This window comes from Sander lucioperca, chromosome 1, assembly GCF_008315115.2.
Source record: "Sander lucioperca isolate FBNREF2018 chromosome 1, SLUC_FBN_1.2, whole genome shotgun sequence".
In the NCBI taxonomy this organism is placed as follows: Eukaryota; Metazoa; Chordata; class Actinopteri; order Perciformes; family Percidae; genus Sander; species Sander lucioperca.
The window spans coordinates 22,181,011-22,199,912 of NC_050173.1; the positions used below are offsets into that span (position 1 = coordinate 22,181,011).

General features: G+C 41.3%; 1 protein-coding gene across 3 annotated transcripts in view; it reads right to left on the reverse strand.

Annotated features, from left to right (window-relative positions):
• The window catches only part of prex2 (phosphatidylinositol-3,4,5-trisphosphate-dependent Rac exchange factor 2), a 95,353-nt gene that overhangs the window by 53,593 nt on the left and 22,858 nt on the right, over nucleotides 1-18,902 (reverse strand). For all 3 annotated transcript variants that reach the window (XM_031281940.2, XM_036000461.1, XM_031281943.2), the window contains exons 5-15: nucleotides 18,489-18,590; nucleotides 17,392-17,553; nucleotides 14,356-14,489; nucleotides 13,288-13,391; nucleotides 11,732-11,881; nucleotides 11,020-11,161; nucleotides 5,940-6,040; nucleotides 4,819-4,922; nucleotides 4,674-4,723; nucleotides 1,195-1,270; nucleotides 245-317 (exon numbers count right to left, since the gene is read on the reverse strand). In XM_031281940.2, the coding sequence (XP_031137800.1) occupies nucleotides 245-317; nucleotides 1,195-1,270; nucleotides 4,674-4,723; nucleotides 4,819-4,922; nucleotides 5,940-6,040; nucleotides 11,020-11,161; nucleotides 11,732-11,881; nucleotides 13,288-13,391; nucleotides 14,356-14,489; nucleotides 17,392-17,553; nucleotides 18,489-18,590 (1,198 nt within the window). The remainder of the gene's footprint in view (nucleotides 1-244; nucleotides 318-1,194; nucleotides 1,271-4,673; nucleotides 4,724-4,818; nucleotides 4,923-5,939; nucleotides 6,041-11,019; nucleotides 11,162-11,731; nucleotides 11,882-13,287; nucleotides 13,392-14,355; nucleotides 14,490-17,391; nucleotides 17,554-18,488; nucleotides 18,591-18,902) is intronic.

Below are 18,902 nucleotides of genomic sequence, written 5' to 3' on the forward strand. Positions count from 1 at the left end.
AATTTACTGGATTGGAAAAAAATTCTATTCCTATTGACACGCTAAAGGGATTATAAGCAGAAATGGACAGAGAACAAGGTTGTTTTCTAAAACAGAATGCTAAATGCCAGGCGCCCTCTGTGCGGTTTATCCAAAGTATTCAAATCTCATTTAGCCAATGATGGAGAGTATTCCACGGTTTGTGAACAGCAGGATCCACATTTTTTTTTTTTGGTCTGTTGAAATCCAGTGAAAAGTGCTGTACCGTGATGCATGAAGCCATTGTCGCACAGCTCCACCCCCAAGATCAATGCTTCCTCCCTGGTTCTGCAGTCCCCCTGCACCAGAAGACACAAGAAAGAGATGCAATGGAGAAAGGAGACAGGTTTAAGCATAAAGAGTTAATAGAGTAAATGAGTCAAGGAAAAAAAAAAAGAAAGAGAGACAGGACAAAGTACATTGTACCCCCCGCCCCTTCTTTGTTCTTGCATCCAAAAGCCCAGCAGAGCCACTCCACGCTCTATCTGAACATAGCCAAAATCATATTTAGACAGCATAGTGTGACAGCTCTCGCAGTCCCACTGAAGGAGTGAGAACTATTCCACTGGACTGGGTCAATCCCAGTCATATGAGCTACCAAACACACACACACACACACACACACACACACACACACACACACACAAAACACACACACACACACACACACAAACATGTGATGTCTGCCATTGATTCTGTGGTGGTGGCCATATACATATCATTTCTTTGTTGTCATCCTGAACAGGACTATCAATCTGTCAACCTCAAAGCTTCCTGTCAAAGTCAATAAAGCTCAGCTGTCGATTCAATTCTGCTTTTCTTTCTCCATTTCCTTTCAGCTCCGCTGAGAGCCTTACGTCAGATGGCTTTGTTGTCTCAGATTCTTTTCTCTGTTGCACATGCGACGTGAGCCGCAAAACTACATATACAAGAATGGAATTGATATCTTTCAAGTTATGCATCGCTCATGAAAACTTTTCAAATAAATTACAAATAAAACAAAGCAAATTTTCTAACCTTTGGAGTTACAAAATGCTTAGATTTTCATTCATTTATTTGGACATTTTGTTTGACTGTACACTTTATGATCATATCATTATCATACTTCCAATGAAAGTTGATATTACGATAATACTGCTCATCAATTACTGTGGATTAAGCTAAATTAGGGTTTACCTGTGCAATAAGCCAGTCTATGAGCTTGTTGGCCATCACCACTGATTTGTAGGTCCGCAAATGGTAGTCCTTATCCCTGGATGGGCAGAAAAGCAGAACACTTCATGAGAAGGATTAGAAAACAAAATTCTACCTTCAAACTTGGACTGCGCCATTGTTACTATTCAACTCTGTGATTCACTTCAACTGTAATAAAACCAGATGGTGAACATGTAAAGCTGTAATTCCTAAGTCTATTGAAATACAAATAGTGATGGAGCCTAAAAGAGGGCTCCACTGTCAGCAAGGCCTGGTCATTTTTCAAGCACTGGCAGTTGCGTCATAAATCTAAGTACGTTTCTGACAGTTGGTGACAGCAAAACAGCATTCCTCCGGGCATGGCTGGTAACGGCCCCTGCAGTGTTTGGCCGTGGGGTTCCCCATGTTAGTCTGGTGTTGCTGTTCCCAGTGTTACCCACACTGCCACACAGACAGACCCCGAGAATGCCGTCTGAAATGGAGCTGTGACTTTTCCCATGAACGCAGGGGCCTCCCCGGGGACACGCAGGGGCCGAGCTGCGGGCTGGGAAAGTCCAGAACCACTGTGACTTACACCACTCCACCACATGCAAACACTCACTCAGACACACACGCAACCGCACATACACATGCCTGTCTTACACATACACACACACAGTTCAGACAAGTCAAACATGACACGTGGGCCAAGTTAAAGTCCAATCTCAGCTGTCTGGAGCTGTTCAGAATGTGAAGCGTGAGGCCGAATGCTGTCATTTCCTCCACAATGGAACATTCTGTTGTGTAACTGTATTTGACAGCCTGTGTTGGTCTCTGATGAGGACGGTAGTGTTGGTATTAACCCTTGAGGCACGTTGGCCTGCCGTGCCATGCATAAACAACCAGAAGAGAAGCAAGAGAAACCTTGTTTTTCCCCTAAATGGAATACTAGAGAAAGGGAGATTGGGGCTACAGCGGCTGGTGCACAGTGATGCTGTCAGAGTGAAAAATGGGGGGGTGAACAGGTCCAGTAGGCAGCCATATGTTAGGCATGAGGAAACAGTTTGAGGAGTAACAGAGGGAAAGGTCAGGGAGGTGGTTTTTAAACTTGCTGTCCAAAGAGGAAAGTTTGCCTTGACATTTTGTTCGGGGTAAATGGATGATGGAGGTAAATGCTGCATTTTCAAAGCATTCTTTGGAATATATTATTCAGAGGATGCTGAAAGTTCAAGATTCAATCAACTGTTTCAGTTCTGATTAATTACTCAAGAACAGTGCCCCATATCGTTAGTTATTTAAAAAATTCTACACATACATCCATCAAAGATCATGAGTTTCTGGAGGACTTATCAGCATAATGAAGAAAACTCAACTCAATATTTATTAGATGCTGAACTTAAATACCAGTTTTTCCATTCTGTATGAAGATCATTTATGAGTGACCTTTGCTGTATTGTGTGGGTTTGCAGCCTGTGTGTATATTGAATATATTTTCTCATTGCATGATTAAACGTATAACAGTGTGTACTGTGTATCAGCCTATAGTGGACATTTGAAACTGCGCAATGTGATTCTCTTGTGTTTTCTTGTGAGGAAAGCGGGGCGTGAGGCAGGAAGAAGCTGTGCAGGGGTGGCATAGTGTACGTTCCTCATTTCACTTCATCTGTCTCGCTCTGCCAGGAAATTATACCTAATTAGGCAGTGGCTGGTTGCTCCAATTAAACTCTGGCATTCCCAGGCCCTGTGATGCATTGTACTGGGCTCTCAGTGAGAATAGAGCATTTACATCAAGAGGTTTGGCGCGCACACACACACATACACACACACACGCACACACACACGCACACGCACATGCACACATGTGCACACACACACACACTCTCGAGCACACACATACACGGCCTTTTGCCTTTTAGTAGTTGCTTTAAACAGAAATACAGAGAAGCAGCTTCTATGCTGGAATACATGCAGGATCAGAGTGCCCCCTTCCAGCTATGACACAGTTTTATTGTTGTGAAATTAAAGCTTTTTTTTAGGCCATTTGAAATCCAGCATAAACAGGCAGCCTTGATGCAGTGCTTTGCGGTCAAACACATTAGCAGCCTGCTCCTCAAACACTTCAAATGGAGTTTAAAAAAACAACACAGCACACCAAAGAATGCCAACAAAATACTCCTATAAAATGAGATTGCTCCACTTCTAACTCTGTTAGACAAAGGGATGTTTCATGTGCTAGAATTGCTAAAAAAAAAAACACCTGTTTCGCATTTGGGTTTAAGTGACTATTTCATGGGCATGCTGGACTTTTCTGCTCTCACATGTTTACACTAATTACCAATATAAGATGACTAACTGGTTGCTTACTTTTATCATTCCAAGTGTAAATCTGAATAACATATCATTCCGAATTCGGTATTGAAAACAACGGTGTTGAACTACATATATCAAAATAGCTATTTTGCTTCATGTTGTATGATGAAGAATTGTAATCAATGTTTGCCTCCTGCAGCATGACTCAGTGTCAGGCCTTCAAGAGCACAGGATAAATATGCTGTCGGTCACACTGAAATGTGCAAGACCTGCGTATTGTAACTGAGTGGCCCTTTAAAATGCTTTATAACAGAAATTAGGCGATTTGTATCTGTGATGTATGGATTGAGCCATGTGACCCAAACATAGAAAAGCAACCACAACAAAGAAAAGAAAATCAGCTGTAGGTTTGGCTTCAGAAACAGGGGAAAGTGCAAAAACTGGCAATATCCTTTGATAAAACAATCACAACTCAAGGTCTACATACTAGGTTTTTCCAACCATTTCAACCATATTACAATAGACTTAATATAGTTTTCATGGAGATGGATTTGTGGACATACAAGGTCCATAGCTCTTAAAAATTGAATCCACAGCACTTTTAGGACTTTTCATCTGTGTTCAGGCTTGACCGCAGCCAAGAACAGACTGCCGATAAAGACCATCTGATGGGTTGAAAGTTCCAGGTGAAGCTAGTAAGATGGCCTAGAGTGGGGATTGCTTACCACTACTACTACAACAACTATTTCAAGAATGAGACCTCGTTGATGGTTAACCATACCAACATTTTCCAACAGGCTAATAAATGCTGAAAATGAACTCTCAAAAGCAAAAAGGGATCACAATGTTATCCATTTATCGGTGTCCCACATGTACACAGACTACTTATATCATTTGATAGACTCAATCTTCTTCACCACGTCTGTGTTTTGAGACCGGGCAGATAAAACTTGCCAAGCCAATCCCCCACAGGCCACAACATCACCACCTGTGCAAATTCCTCCTAAGTCTGTTCCTCTTAAAAACAATGAGCTCATGGTTCACCGTGATATTTCTCTCCTCCACTCCTGCTTTGTGGTGGAGCTACTTTTAGAAGCAAGAGCCAGATGCTAAGCTACTGGGGCCCCACCTGGCTGGGTTGCGATGGAGTGGGAAAGAACATGGCCGCCTACCTGATGACAGGAGTGAAGAGGCTGTGAAGACGGCAGAAGAGCCGAACGCCCTAAGAAAAAAAAAAGTGAGAAGATTTTGATTAGGTCAGTGACAGGTGTGTACAATGTGATTTATATTAATTAGGCTGTACTGTTGCACTGTTACCTTAGATATGACATCGTGCATGTCACTTCTGGGGTGGTAGGTGCCATCGTCGTAACGAAAGCGGTACAGTACAGGCTCAGGTTTGAACTGGTGTTTGTCTGTGACTAAAAAGGCAATTCAAGACATAAGGAGGTTTCTGAAAGGAGAAGTGCCAGACTGAAAGAAGAAACGTGAAAGAGTCTCAGACCCTAAAGGCGCTTTATTCATCTTGCTTCAAATTTGAAAGTATAAAAAGGTTTAAAAACATATTCAAGCCAAGCAAGGCATGGTGAAACAAGCTTTCCAGACAAGAGGAAGACTCAAACTTCATACAGAGTGGTCACAGATAACACTGCTGCTCAGAGCTCCCTGCTCCTCTTGCTTTAGGGGACTTTGTCGAAGGCCCTCCAAAACAGTAATAACAGTTGGCTCTGTATTCTTGGCTGCAGCCGTGCGGGTTCCATTAAAGGTTTTTATGAAAAGATATTCTATCGTTTTTCACATGGGCACTTCTAACAGCACTGTGGGAGAGAGAGAGAGCTCAGAGGGGCTCGGAGTTATTCCTCTCTGTCAGGAACAGCTCTAAAGCTCAGTCTCATTTCTCTGTGAGGAAGCAATAAAGCAACCCTGAGTGATTTAAGATACAACTTGGCTTGGGGCCCTACTCTTTTGAGGAGAGAATACATGGAGAGCAGTACGCACCATTTAGTGTGAATGCAAAGCATTTGCCAGCTTAAGCCTCATGCACTGAATACACTCGTTACCCAAAGCCACAAAATAGCCACTGAGCAAATATCACACAAACATTACGGCAAGAAGAGATTAACATTTATAATCCCTTACCTAAATATTGTGTCAAGGGAGTGTTTAAATGGGACACCTGCTAAGACATAAATAAGACAGCTGCGTCTGCATTTTAGGCTCAAGCCAGGGAGGGAAAGTCTTGTGAAACTGCTTGTTGATTGAGGAACATTCATTGGACATGGCTAGAGGTTAGGTCAGGCATTGACAGGCATTTACATGCTCTACACCGTGCAACACAAAGTGAGTCAGTGGTAGATTAGGTTATAGATATGGAACAGCAAAGGATGATAAAGCAGGTCTGAGTGGGAGAAAGTAAAAGGAGGAAACTGAGAACAAACCATGGTGGATGATTCCATTCTCCAGCAGAGCTTGACCTAGGTGAACCCCTTCCTCTGGGTTGTCTGTCTCACCGATTTCCATCAGCCAAGACACAAACTCACTGGGGAAACCCAAAAGACAACACTGACATAAAAACACATATACTCACTCAGGGATAACACAACAAACTTACACAACATCCCCATAGTAATCCCATCATCACTCCATAAAAGAGAATGTGTGTGATCAGTGGAGAGAGCTTTAGATTCACCCTTGATAATTTGTAAATTATTAAAAACTTACTATGAACAACATTTACTCTTAATTGATGTGACTATGGCAACAAACACTATCTTGGCAAAGATGAATGATTTATTTACTGCTGGGGGCCACATCTGTTTGTTGAAACAAGCAGCAGGCTTTAGTTTGTAGTTTTGTTTAGTTTTTTTTTTTTTTTTTACTCCAGATTTCATTGTGTGGGTTTTACTAAGAACCAGCCTTTTACGAACAGTAAAAGGGTTTAAGGTTGAAATAAGATCACGAATTACGACAAAGTGTGAATTTCAACTGGTTGACATCAGATCACTAATCAAAATCTCATTTCAAAAAGTGTAAATTTCAACCAAAAGGGTTTTTGCGAAGTTTTTCCAAAGAAAGAAACTAAGACTTATAGTGACGACTATATTTTAAAATAAAAGTACTTTTCCATGCCAAGATGGGTGGCAAGCAGAGTAAACCACACGTCCCAGAGGGACCAATAGTGGATATGGTGACAAAAAATGTTTAATGTTTAAAAATGTTTAACTGTTTTTAACTGCTCTTTAATGTTTAATTTCTTATACTGTACTGTAACTCTTATTCTCGTATTTTATCTGTTTTTAATTTTTTTTAATCGTTTTTATGTAAAGCACTTTGAATTGCCTTGTTGCTGAAATGTGCTATACAAATAAAGCTGCCTTGCCTAATCTTATTTATTTTAGACGTACAATGTAACAAGATTAAATCCGAACAATTTATTAGGATCTTGGGAAATTCATGATGGTAAATGCATGATACGTTGTGTTCTGCATCATTTACTAGTAGGATGAGGAAACACACCAACCGCCAGAAAAACAAACACAGCATCCGATCCTCTGAGGGCCCAAATGAGCTAAATGGGATAATTCTCTATAATTTAGTGACTCAGAAAGAGAGAGAGAGAAAGAGGGTTGAGGACAGGCAGAGTGGCAGCCTATCCGATTACATCCTTGATGTCCCTTATCCCTATAAAAGACAAACAAACATGGCCAGCAGCACCACTGGAATTCCGTGGAATTCACTTCCAGTCCATGACGGAGGTGGTTGGCTGTCGGTGTCGAGCCAACAGGGGCACTTACAAACGTTTTCAGAGAAACAACTGACTAAACAACCCACCTCCGTCACTCTTTAACCACTCATCCTTGGCGTCTTTTCCCTCCGCAACAGACCACAGGGGAAAAACCTACGTCTATAACGTCAATTTGTCAACCTCTGTACCTTAACCATGGAAGGAAAAACACCCTGAAAGTTTGGACTATGCAGTTCTCATGGCCTCGAGCAGATTAGGGTCACATACAAACAGTTTTCGTGCAATTGAAATCTACATGTGGAGCAGAGTGAACTTGAACAAATCAAAGATCCCAATATTTATTTAAAGACTTATTACTGTAACCATCATTTCACTGATCATTTGAGTATGACTATTGGGATTTGGTCTCTGAGAGAAAAAAAAAACAACATTTCTCACTTACTTTAATTCAGGCTTTAAAGGCCCTCAAAACCAAGTGTTTTGTCAATTAACTATTTACTATGAACGATGGAGTCCTTCATGAATGCCAAAGTTTGAAAGCTTTTGGTTATTTAGAGTTAGATGAGAAAACCAATTCCACTCACATCGGTCTGCTAAAGATGAAGCTACAGCCAGTAGCCGGTTAGCTTAGCTTAGCTTAGCATAAAGACTGGAAACAGTCTGTTTCTATCTGATAACAGGTAACAAAATACTCTTAGTAGCACCTCTAAAGCTCATTAATTAGCATGTTACATCCCATTTGTTTAATCCACACAAAAAAGTGTGAAAACCTAAGTGTAAAATTGACAAGGGCCTTGGCTTGCCATTCAGTGGAGACTGTCAACTGTAAAACTGCAACTTTACCTTTTTACACTTCAGTTTCTGTACAGACTAAACAAACAAGATGAATACTGTAAATTAGTGAGCTTTGGAGGTGCTGGTAGGTGGATTTTGTTACCTTCGGACAGAGTCATGCTAGCTGTTTCCTCCTGTTTCCAGTCTTCATGCTAAGTTAAGCTGGCCGGCTGCTGGCTGTAGCTTGATATTAAGCGGACAGACATGAGAGTGAAATCAATCTTCTCATCTAAGTCTCTGCAAGAAAGCGAATAAGTGTTTCCCAAAATGTCAAACTATTGTTTTAAATTTCTCTATGTCACTATATAAAGATAATCAAATCCCAGACAGTATCGTACACTATTGGTAAGGTATATTAAACGATGTATGAAATATTGTCTACCTCCACATGCAGCAAAAGCAGAAGTCTTTTTATTCAGCTTCTGATTAAATGTATCATTTGTGTGTGCTGACAGAGCAAAAGCTGTATTCCAAGTAATGTCAGAAAGAAAGAGCAAAGTCTGACAAAGACAAAGAGCATTTCTTATAGAATGTCTAACCTTTTCATTTAGCTCTTAAAGGGATTTTCATCAATATCTATCACAACACGCAGACACTATTCTCTGTCATGTGTGCAGAAAAGACACACTTTGGATCTCTTTTGTTTTTCTGTTCATTCCAGTTTTGAAATTGGATGATAACTGCAAGCTAGGTGGCTGTCACACACATTTTTTTTGATGAATTACACTGTCACAGGAACCAAACCACAAATGCGATTGTACCACTTAAAGGGGAGGAGCTTGAGACCCAAAAATAGCCTTCAGCCTTTAAAAAAAAAAGGAGGCGGCGTAGAAAGAGAATAAAGGCAGCGCATTTCACAATGGAGAGAGTGGGCTGAGTTGAAGCCATAGGCAATGTGGCTTTCATCACAGACATACCATGCTGGTTTCAATTCACCAATTACGCCCACATGTAATCATCTCCATAATCATCTCAGACAGGGGAAGTACAGAGGGGCCAGAGAAGTCTTTTCACCCAAGTGGTCATACAGGTGTTGGCCAAGTTGTATATAGAAGGATAGGTTTTCAGAAGGAGCTTCCCTGAGCTGCTTTCTCACAATATGATCTCTTCAGACTCAGCGAAGTGCCCACATATGACCAATGTTGGATCCTTTTAATCTTTTTAGCCAACAGATCCATTCCTCCTGCAGACCGCGAGGGATCTGGTGTTGTCTGCGTGGACCAAAGGAGAAAGTAACTCCTTATTCCAAACCACCATGCGATGTAACATGGCCACAACTATGTCCAATTGGTTGTTTTTTCTCTCTACTTGCGTTTAAAAATAACAGGGATTTTGAACTGGCTGTTTAAGCTTGGGTGATTTTCAGTGTGATTACAGTCAAAACATTTCTGTAAAAATTTAAAACAAATGGAAAACATGGTTTATCCTAAAATGTAGCGGGGCGTTTACAAGGCAAATTTGTTTTGAGATTTTAAGAGTCAAGATTGGAGCACAGTTTAAATAACATCCAACCAACTGTCTGGTGAAAATGTATCATTTTATTTATTATTATTATTTATTATTCATACCCCCTTTTAAATTGCATAGTGTCGTCACTCTATAAAGATTTTCATTTTCAAACATGGAGAGCTCTTCTGCTGCAGCCAGATGTTTGCAGATTTTATTATCCTGATCCAGCTTTGTCACCTTCTCACAATGTGTGCTTCTCCCCAAAGGCCTGCAATGTGGGAGTAATTACTTAAGAATTGAGGTTACATTTTTTTGTGCATTCCCAGTACAGGAGAGAAATAGGTGTGATATCCCATCGAGATTTCCTGTAAAAATCTTTCAGGCTCAATGAAAGGAACATCATTTAACAGCAGGTAGATTTAGGGTTGCATGGTTCTGGCTCTCACGTACATCAATGATCGGAGTTACAGTGCGTGCCCCCTAAAATTTTAATGTTGATGTATTTAGATTCTAAATTTAAAGATTGTTTCTGTACAGGAATAAATCCTGGGCAAACTTAGTTCAAACCAACTTTTTTATTAATTTACTTGCATGAAAACCTGGCAAGCCAATATGACAGCAAGACATCCACATCTTATATGATGAAAGCAAAATACTGAAATGGGGGCATCAACTAATGCATGCTTAAAATAGCTCAGAGACAGGATTTTGAGCAAAGCACCCTTTACAGTAAATATTCTCACCAAATGCAAATGGAGGATAGATAGGCATGTTTAGACTTATTAAAAGTAAACATGAAAAGTGTACTGGCATAGCTGTGGAAACCCAAGGGCACGAAGAAACAATGTTACTTAGTGTCACACACACACACACACACACACACACACAGCTGCCTTCTGGCATAATGGGCCCTCTGCTGCAGTTACCTCATGGATTCCTCAGCAGAGAGCTTATTGTAATCTAACATGGGCGAGGGAGAGAGCGGGCAGTCAGCTGAGCTGCACAGGGATATCTCCCTATGATTTACGACTGGCATTCAATGCCCGATCCGTCCCCAGACACCACACCAATAATCCCTAAATAAGATTCATGGGCTAAATCTGTCTGTATTTGATTTTCCCATGACTGAGACTGCAGATCTACATGACACACAGCCTCCTGAACAAAAAGCGCCAACACTTTCTTCTTCCCAGCTGCTGTCTTTAGAAAATCTTGCCAATTTAAAAAAATGAAAGCAGGGATAGAGAAACTGATCTATGTTACAAAAGCGTTCAGTGTAATCTGCTCTGAAGATATTGCCATATGCTGTAGGTGCTAATATTATTGAACACTGTACAAGGCCTTTCTGCCTACTAAACATAAATCACTTACTCCCTCGCAGTTACAGAGATCACACTGATGTGACACAGAGGAAACCACCAAGGACTGAACGCTCAGCAGCGTCCTCGCCGGACAAACCAAAGTGTCGAGGTTAGCGGCGGGAATCTTACCTTCCCAGGAAGCACTTGGGGAAGGTGGTGAGCTTGCGTTTACGGTCCTTTATGAGGTTACCCTTGGCCATGAGGGGGTAGAGCTTTTCTCCCTTTTCTGACACCATCACCCACGTATCCTGCTCCATGCCGAGCCTCAGACCTATGCAGCAGAGGAGGAAGGGTGCAAAAAAAAGCCTGTCAATATCATGACATTAACAATCTTTGCACTCAGCTCCTCGACTAGATGTGACATCAATTACAAGCTGGAGAAGGTTAATGTCTCATAATGTCTCAAGATAATTAGCATTGCCTTTCAGTGTCTGTGCTAATAGTCTCAGGCAACGTTAATGACTGACACTATGAAGAGTTTATCATGTGCACAATCTCAAAATGTGTAAAATTGAAACAGAAAACGTCTTTTCCTTGTACGAGTGACAAACCGCTAATCTGTTTTAACACTGTTTTAAATGGGTTTGCAAAGACACACCCAATATCACTGCATCACTCACTTTTTCTTTGACTTTTAGATGCAGAGCCCATAAATATTCAGGGCTGGGATTTACTAACTTTTTCATTATTTAAGTTAAATGGTTCTGTATTGATTTTCCCAAACACAGCATATATTCTCAGCTATTTGATTCAAGACAGATGTTGAGAAGAAAAAATAAAAAGACTTTCCCTAACTGACCGACCCCCACCCTAATACTGATACACTGAAGCGCCTTCTTACTTTTCCTTCGCTCCCTCTCTTTCATGATGGCCTCCAGCCACTCCTGCTTCTCCTCCGGGGTCTTGGCCATGCAGACGAACCACTTGTTCTTGGCCGTGTTGTGGATCTTCCAGCCGTTGTTAACTATGTTCCCACTGCTGTGGTAGTCAGCTGTAACACAGACAGAAGTTTGACTTCACTAGTTTTATAAAGTCCTCTCCTCCCGAGGGGTGGAACGACGCAAATCCACTTTTTTTTGACTCATTGAGGTTCAGAGTAGTTTGAAGGGGAGGGCCATCAATCAGTGGTCGCACTCATCATGACACGGTGCTGTTGGGAAGTCGGGCTTACACTAAACAGGGTTACGGCATAAACAACAATAACATAGGGCACAACTCCAATGATTCTCTTCAGAGAAAACAAAGCAAAATAACGCAATAGCAAAACTAGGACGCTTACAGGAAAGAACAGGAAATAGACCAGAACAGACAACACATTAGCTGATGAAAAAGGCTTTCTTAGACAGTAGATTGTGGTCTATTTTCCAAAAACAAGATCCATCATAGAACTACTGAGAATAAAGTACTCTATCTCAGTGCAAAAACTTGCTGTGGACTCATTTTTCCCACCTCTAGTACCGGCCCTCATAGCCTCACTATTGAGTGCTTCATTGATTATCACTCTTCTCCTTTAATGAGATAAACGAGGAGACACACATGCAGAAGAAGAACCATTCATCAGCGTTATTTACTACTGAGTGTTCAGAATACTCCCAGAGTGGTGATGGCTCCTTTGAACTTCACCGCCTATGCTGAAATATTAACATTAAAAATATAATAAAAAAAGAAAAAAACTAAAAAACTAAAAATGGAAATGAATCTTTGACCCAAAGTTAAATCTGACCTCTGATTTTCTCCCTCTAAGGGTGTAACAAAAAGCAAACCATTACAATCATCTAAAAGCATCTACACTGTAGTGTACTTTATATGCTATGCCTAGAGGGTGTTTTGCAACCTCAGGCAGCAAGTGTGTGCCTGGGAAAAAGTCGCGGTGCTTTCATTACATAGAAATCCAAGCTAAAATACTCCTGTCGCCTGGATTTCAGATTGAGATCTCCCGCCTGTGGTGCAGAACACCCAAGAGTTACTGCACCGACGCCTGCCTCACATGTTTATCCTCCCTCTCCAGTCCCAATCCCCATCCATCTCTCAGCAAAAACACCCAATATTACGGCCCATCTAGGTCTGCTGGAGAGGAAATGATGGCTTCTACAAATATAAATGATAATCAGTGGCTATGCGAGGCCAAGAGACACAAGCACTCGAGTTCACCAAGTACCAGCAGCAGCACAGTCCCAAGGATATGTAACTATAGGATGTCTAAAAAAAAATGTTTATAGGTAAATCTCATTTTTCGATCGGCGATCCAAGTATAAAATCACATGTTGTCAACGTTCCTGCGTGGGTTATTATGGCATATTTTTAAACCGCTGCTGGCAGGAGTGCTGAAATGAAAAATGAGGATTTGAGAGAGAGCGAGAGTGAGCACAGAGAAAGAAAATTCATTTGTCCACTCACCCGTGCCATCATCCACATTTTCCACCTCCATCACCTCCGTGTTGATTCTCCCTCTGAACAGGTAGCGAGGACCCTCTGTGGCCGCCTTGCTGTTTTTTAAACGCCTTGGATAGAGAGAAGCAACCATGAGAATTAGCTAATAAGGTTTTTCATGTTATTACTTACTGTGTAATTAGTAGCACTCACAGTTCATTTATGGTTTTAAAAGAGACTAATTATAATCATCTGATGTTTGTCCATGTGTACGAACCACATTAAGTGAGAAAAATGAATCTAATTTAGACAAGTTATTCAATCTAAGGTCAGAGCAACACACTTTATTTTCTTTCTTTCTTCAGTTATCTGTGGATCTTCTTTTATGTACTACCTGCAGACACTACACTGTATACAGCGTGTTGAGTAAAAGCAAATCAAAGCAGCAGGCAGCTTGGTTGGTGGTGGGTAAACAAAACCTGCCAGAAATGCGTACAATGAATGTTGGAACACTGTTAGCAGCTGCACCAGTAGCTCAGTGTGAGCAGCACAGATCTGGCAAGTGTTCGTCTGCCTTCAGAAGCACAACAATGGTCGACTAGGCAATCAGCAAGAGTTTCCTGACTCAACTTGTACTGACCATAATAAATGTCATATTATTTAGTATATTTCCTTAGAAACTACCTGAAAGATTAATAAACTCAAAAAAGAGTCCACAGATGGTTAATATCCCCACCTAGACTAATCATATGTCACTGTTTCCCCAAGTTAAAAAAAACTCCTAAATCCTTCTCTCACGTGTCTCCTCTACTGCATAACTTCTTTCAACTCCCTCACTAAAAAAACTAAAATGCTTCCCATAGTGCACTGCTCTCTTTTCCTTAAAAAAGTAAAGGAACTTGCGCAGTGAATTATTTATAATGTCCATGCTCTAAATATTCTGTAGGAGTGCAGAGACAGAGGAAATTCTAAATGAGCATGAACAATATTTTGATTCTGTCTCTTAAAAAATACACACTGTGAAGAGAATTTGAATTAATCTCCTGCTTTGTGGATTTTGCCTGTAGAGTATTGAATAAGAGAGGGTCAACACACCGGGTTTTTTTCTTGCAATAGACCAGAAGCTTGTCAAACAGGAAGAAAATCCTCTCTTGAATGTTTCCAGCTGAAATCTTTAGGAGGACGCCGTGCATAAGCATCTCCGTGCATGTATCTGTGATATTGGAGCCCTGCAAACAGACATGTAGGCAAAAGGTCAAGCAAACAGAGAAAAAGAGAGAGTGAAACAGATGCTTGGACAAGGATTGACACAGAGGAATGCGGGAAAGAAGGTATTCAAACTTGCAAACCACTTTAATGTGATTTTTTTTTTTTTATCTGAAAGAGAAAGTTTCTACAAATAATTTCTATACCATTCAATGTTCACACATAGTGTCTGAACAGGAGGAGGGATTACAAAGCCCAGCCTTTCCTGTTCCCTCTCTCAGGGGTCTGTAAAAACACTGCCTGCTTCCTCAGAGCAGATTGCTGTGGGACTTTAAAATGCACGGCCGTTAATAGCTTCTATAGAATAACATCCCGTCCAGTCAAACTATGTGTTGCACTGTCGCGCCTGGTCACCATATTGGTTGGGGTTCCTGCTGCAAGTGATAAAGTGTGCTGTCTTCTCCCTTACCTTGCCTGCACTGGGAATTTATGTACCACGTTTGATCGGCCCTCAGAGCTAAAAATAACTCCCATGCGCACAGAGCCGGAAAATGTGCTAAGCATTTCCTCCTGCTGGAGACATCAGCGGGCCAAAACCTATCCCGCTTTTTCCTTCTCTCTCTCCTCGCCCTTTTTATCCTCTTCCCTTCCCTTGTTCCGATCATCCCTCACTCTCTTCCCCTCCTCTTGATTCCCCAGTCTATTCCTCTATCTCTTTCATTCCTTCCTCAACACTTTTCTTTAGTCTCCCGCTCTTTCAGGGGCCTTTTAACTCCCCAGCTCATGACCAGATGTTAAACTAATTTGCAGCCAGTGAATATGTGCACACCAGACATGGAAAGGCCAACTTGTCTTGGTCACTTGAAGGGGCCAATAGCAACATCACAGTGGCCCAGACTATAGAGATGCATTTCCTTAATGGAAGAACAGACACTTCCCCTTCATGTTCCATGCATGGTTAACAGAACCCTCTGCCCATTTACTTCTTCTGGTGTAGCCTTCTTTAGAGTTTCTTTTTCTCTGCAGCATTTTTCTATCACTCTTCACATTCATCTTGTTCCAAGCCAATGCTCCACAGAGGGTGTATTCAGAAACTTAAGCAACACTTTAAACCCTCAGTCATCTGTTTCATCTAAATTTCATCTCTCTATTTTTATAGCCAGACAGCAGCCAGACATAACAACTGCAGAAATGGATGAAAAAATTAGGAATGACAAAGCAGGATATGCCATTAATTAAGGAAAAAGCATGGTAGAAACGTTTGTGTTGAACTATGAAGTGGTATTTGTCAGCTGACTGGTGAGATGAGAGGATTTTAATTAAATTCTTTAAACTAAAGAAGCCAAATCAAGCAAACTCCACAACTCAAGTAGATTTTCGGATCTATAATTAAACTTAAATAAGAGAACAGAACGTGAAGTGAAACACAACTGGAAACTACTATCCGTCCGCTGCACTAAAATGAACATATTTCTATGGTAAACAGTGACAAAACACAGACAATTGCAACACTAACCAACTGGCAATCACCGCCCTGACAAATGCTGGCAGTCGACACCATGGTGACCACTGCAGGCCATCGCCCTGTTTCTCCCACGCGAGGTGAACCTGCCAGGATGCCCCGAGGGCGGCCAGCTGTGGAGCAGGTCAGCGCTAACAAGCAATCAGCCCGGGCGGAGGAACAGGAACGGAAAAACAGCAGCTCTCACAATCCCTCCTCATCCCTCCATCATTCCTCAGACACCCACACAGAAATGCAAGATGCAACCATCACTCAGCTTTCTCACTCCTTTTTTCCTTTCCTTCTCCTCTCTTCTTCTCAGTTCCATCTCATTTAGCCTGGTGTGCAGCAGTCAGAGGGTCCAGAATGAGCTAATGTTTACAATTAATAAAAAGTGCTGAGGGGAAACCGCAGAGTAGCTACAGCCAGGACCATGTCGTGTGCAAGACTAAACCCAACATTAAGGCTCGTGTGTGTGTGTGTGTATGTGTGTGTATATAGAGTACACCTACAGTTTTTTATTTTCTGACCTAATAATTAGATTATCTCTCCTTTAGTAAGTGTGACAGATTTGTTTATATACTTCTTATTTTCTGTCTAAATCCATTAGAAGCCATGATTTTTTGTTTGCATCTATATTAATGGATTCAATATGTTGTTGTCTGCAGTACATTTAACTATTAGGCAAACCAGCCTTTCTAAATGCCCTGCTAACACTAAAACAGAAACTTGAAAATCTCTGTGATCATGCTCTGCCGTATCTTGTCTCACTCAAATTTGAGCTAAAAGTCTGTGTTTTATTAACCAATCTGCCTACACGGCTACACCTTAGTCAGAAGCTGTATCAACACTGGCTATGTCTTTGTCTGCATATCCAGGAAGCCTTTAGGCCCTCATTGCATGAAGCCTGATCAATTACATAAGCATTCTAGCCTCTTGCCTTACAATTACAGTTTTCTCTTTCCAACCACCATTAGGCCTACTGACCCCATATTAAGGCATCCCACAACTCAGGAAGAAAACTAATCTAAAGGCAACCCTCCAGACTAAGAAGTACGGTCTACCTGATGATGATTGGATCGGTGACCCTAAAGCGTGACGGCTTTATCTACAGGCTCATCCAGGCGGAAAGAATTTGACCATTGTGAATACAAGTCATTGTTCCCAGAGAGAACAAGAAAGCTTAAAAGGCTGACAAAAGTCATGCCACATGGAATTGTTGTTGAATTGCTGGCATGGGGCTAAGTGGCTTTAACTATGTCATGACTTTGAGCTTTGACAGGGGCTTGACTGTGTTTTAAAAAATGAAAACCCTACAAGACAACTCAGGCAACACAGTAATGTCAATGCAGCCATTTAAACTGAATTTACTGGCCGAGAATAAAATCATTCAACACAGTGTTCACAGTTATGTTCAGGCCTACCTCCCAGCCCTCGATATGGGACTGCCATTCCTCCAAAATCTCCAACTTCTCCATCTGTCTCTTGGCTTCGTTGATGCTGGAGCACACAGCCTTCATCACCTGCAGAGACTCCTGCACCAGGGCATAGTCGTTGTGCTTCTTAGGGGTTCTTTTCAGCAGCTCCTGCATATGCAAAGACCATGAAAAGTCACTCACACAAAAACTAGATACATGATAATAGAGACACACATTAATTCATGAATGCACCTAAACTACTTTCGAAAGACATCAAATCAAATGTGTGGCAAATCTGGCTCTGAATCATAATTTACACAACATGAAAAGCATGAAAGAAAAATATATTAAATTTCGTATCCACTCCATGTTTGCTTACCTTCCAGTGGTTCCTGAGTTTAGTGGTTAAAACCCTTGCTACTGCATGCAACGGTCCAGCAAAAAAGATGGCAATCTCTTTAGTCTAAACACAGTCTCTCAGCATGTCAGCTACTATAGGTCTGATTTACACTGTTCTGGATATATCTGCAGCCAGTGATGGCTATCAGTGTCATTTCAGAGAAGGAGGCCCTGGCAGCTGGAAGGCTTCAAATGGCAGAGCATCAAATTACCCCCTTATTATTATTACATCTCTGTGCCCGTGCTGGTGGCTGTTTAGAGAATGCCTGGGTGAATTAATAGATCATAACAAGACGAACCAGATGGGACAGCGCAGATTAACGACTCAAAAAAAGCCTTTGAAAGTGTATTTAATTTCGCTCACGTTTCACGTTGGGAAAAGGAAATTTCAAAACTAACAACTGAGAGTGCAGGTATGAATGAGCCCAGTCAAAGGGTCTGAATGTGCAGCTGGGCATGGGAGGTGATGATAGGTCTTGTGTTATTCCTACATTGTGGTTGTGCTGGGGAACTAAAGCAGAGACGTGTCAGAATACGAGACCAGTGTTTCATTAGCGAGGGAGAGGTTGATGTGAATAGGACGGGACAGCCCTAACTAATGACTAGGTGGTGGTGGATGAAAAGAGGAGTAGAACCCTACAGAGGTGGCATATGGGTGTGGTATCTCCATAATACATGGTTAGCGTGCACAAGACCATACTCACTCTAAGCAGCAATGGGTACTTGCAGATCCTCTGAATAGGAGCTACTAGGTAACCCTCCAGGGGGACCTCCGTGTTTTTTCTGCCTCCCAGCAACATGCAGTTCTAAAGAAGAGGAGAGGATGTAGATGCAAGTTGAAGGTCCAGCATTTGTTTTGGATTTTAGCAGTCATGGTGAAATAAATGTAATAATATGCCAGAGAGTGGTGTTAGAATAAAGGTCTTTGGCAAAATATATCAGAAGGGTTTATCAATAGTATTTATAATTGTATTGTATTGTATGTATATCACCATATTATACAAAAGCAGTTTAGAGTGCTTTACAGAAAAACTAAATAAAATAAACAGTGACATCAATGGATACATACACAATTATGATTCAATTAAAAGAAAATGTGTGAAATTAGTGAAAAGAAA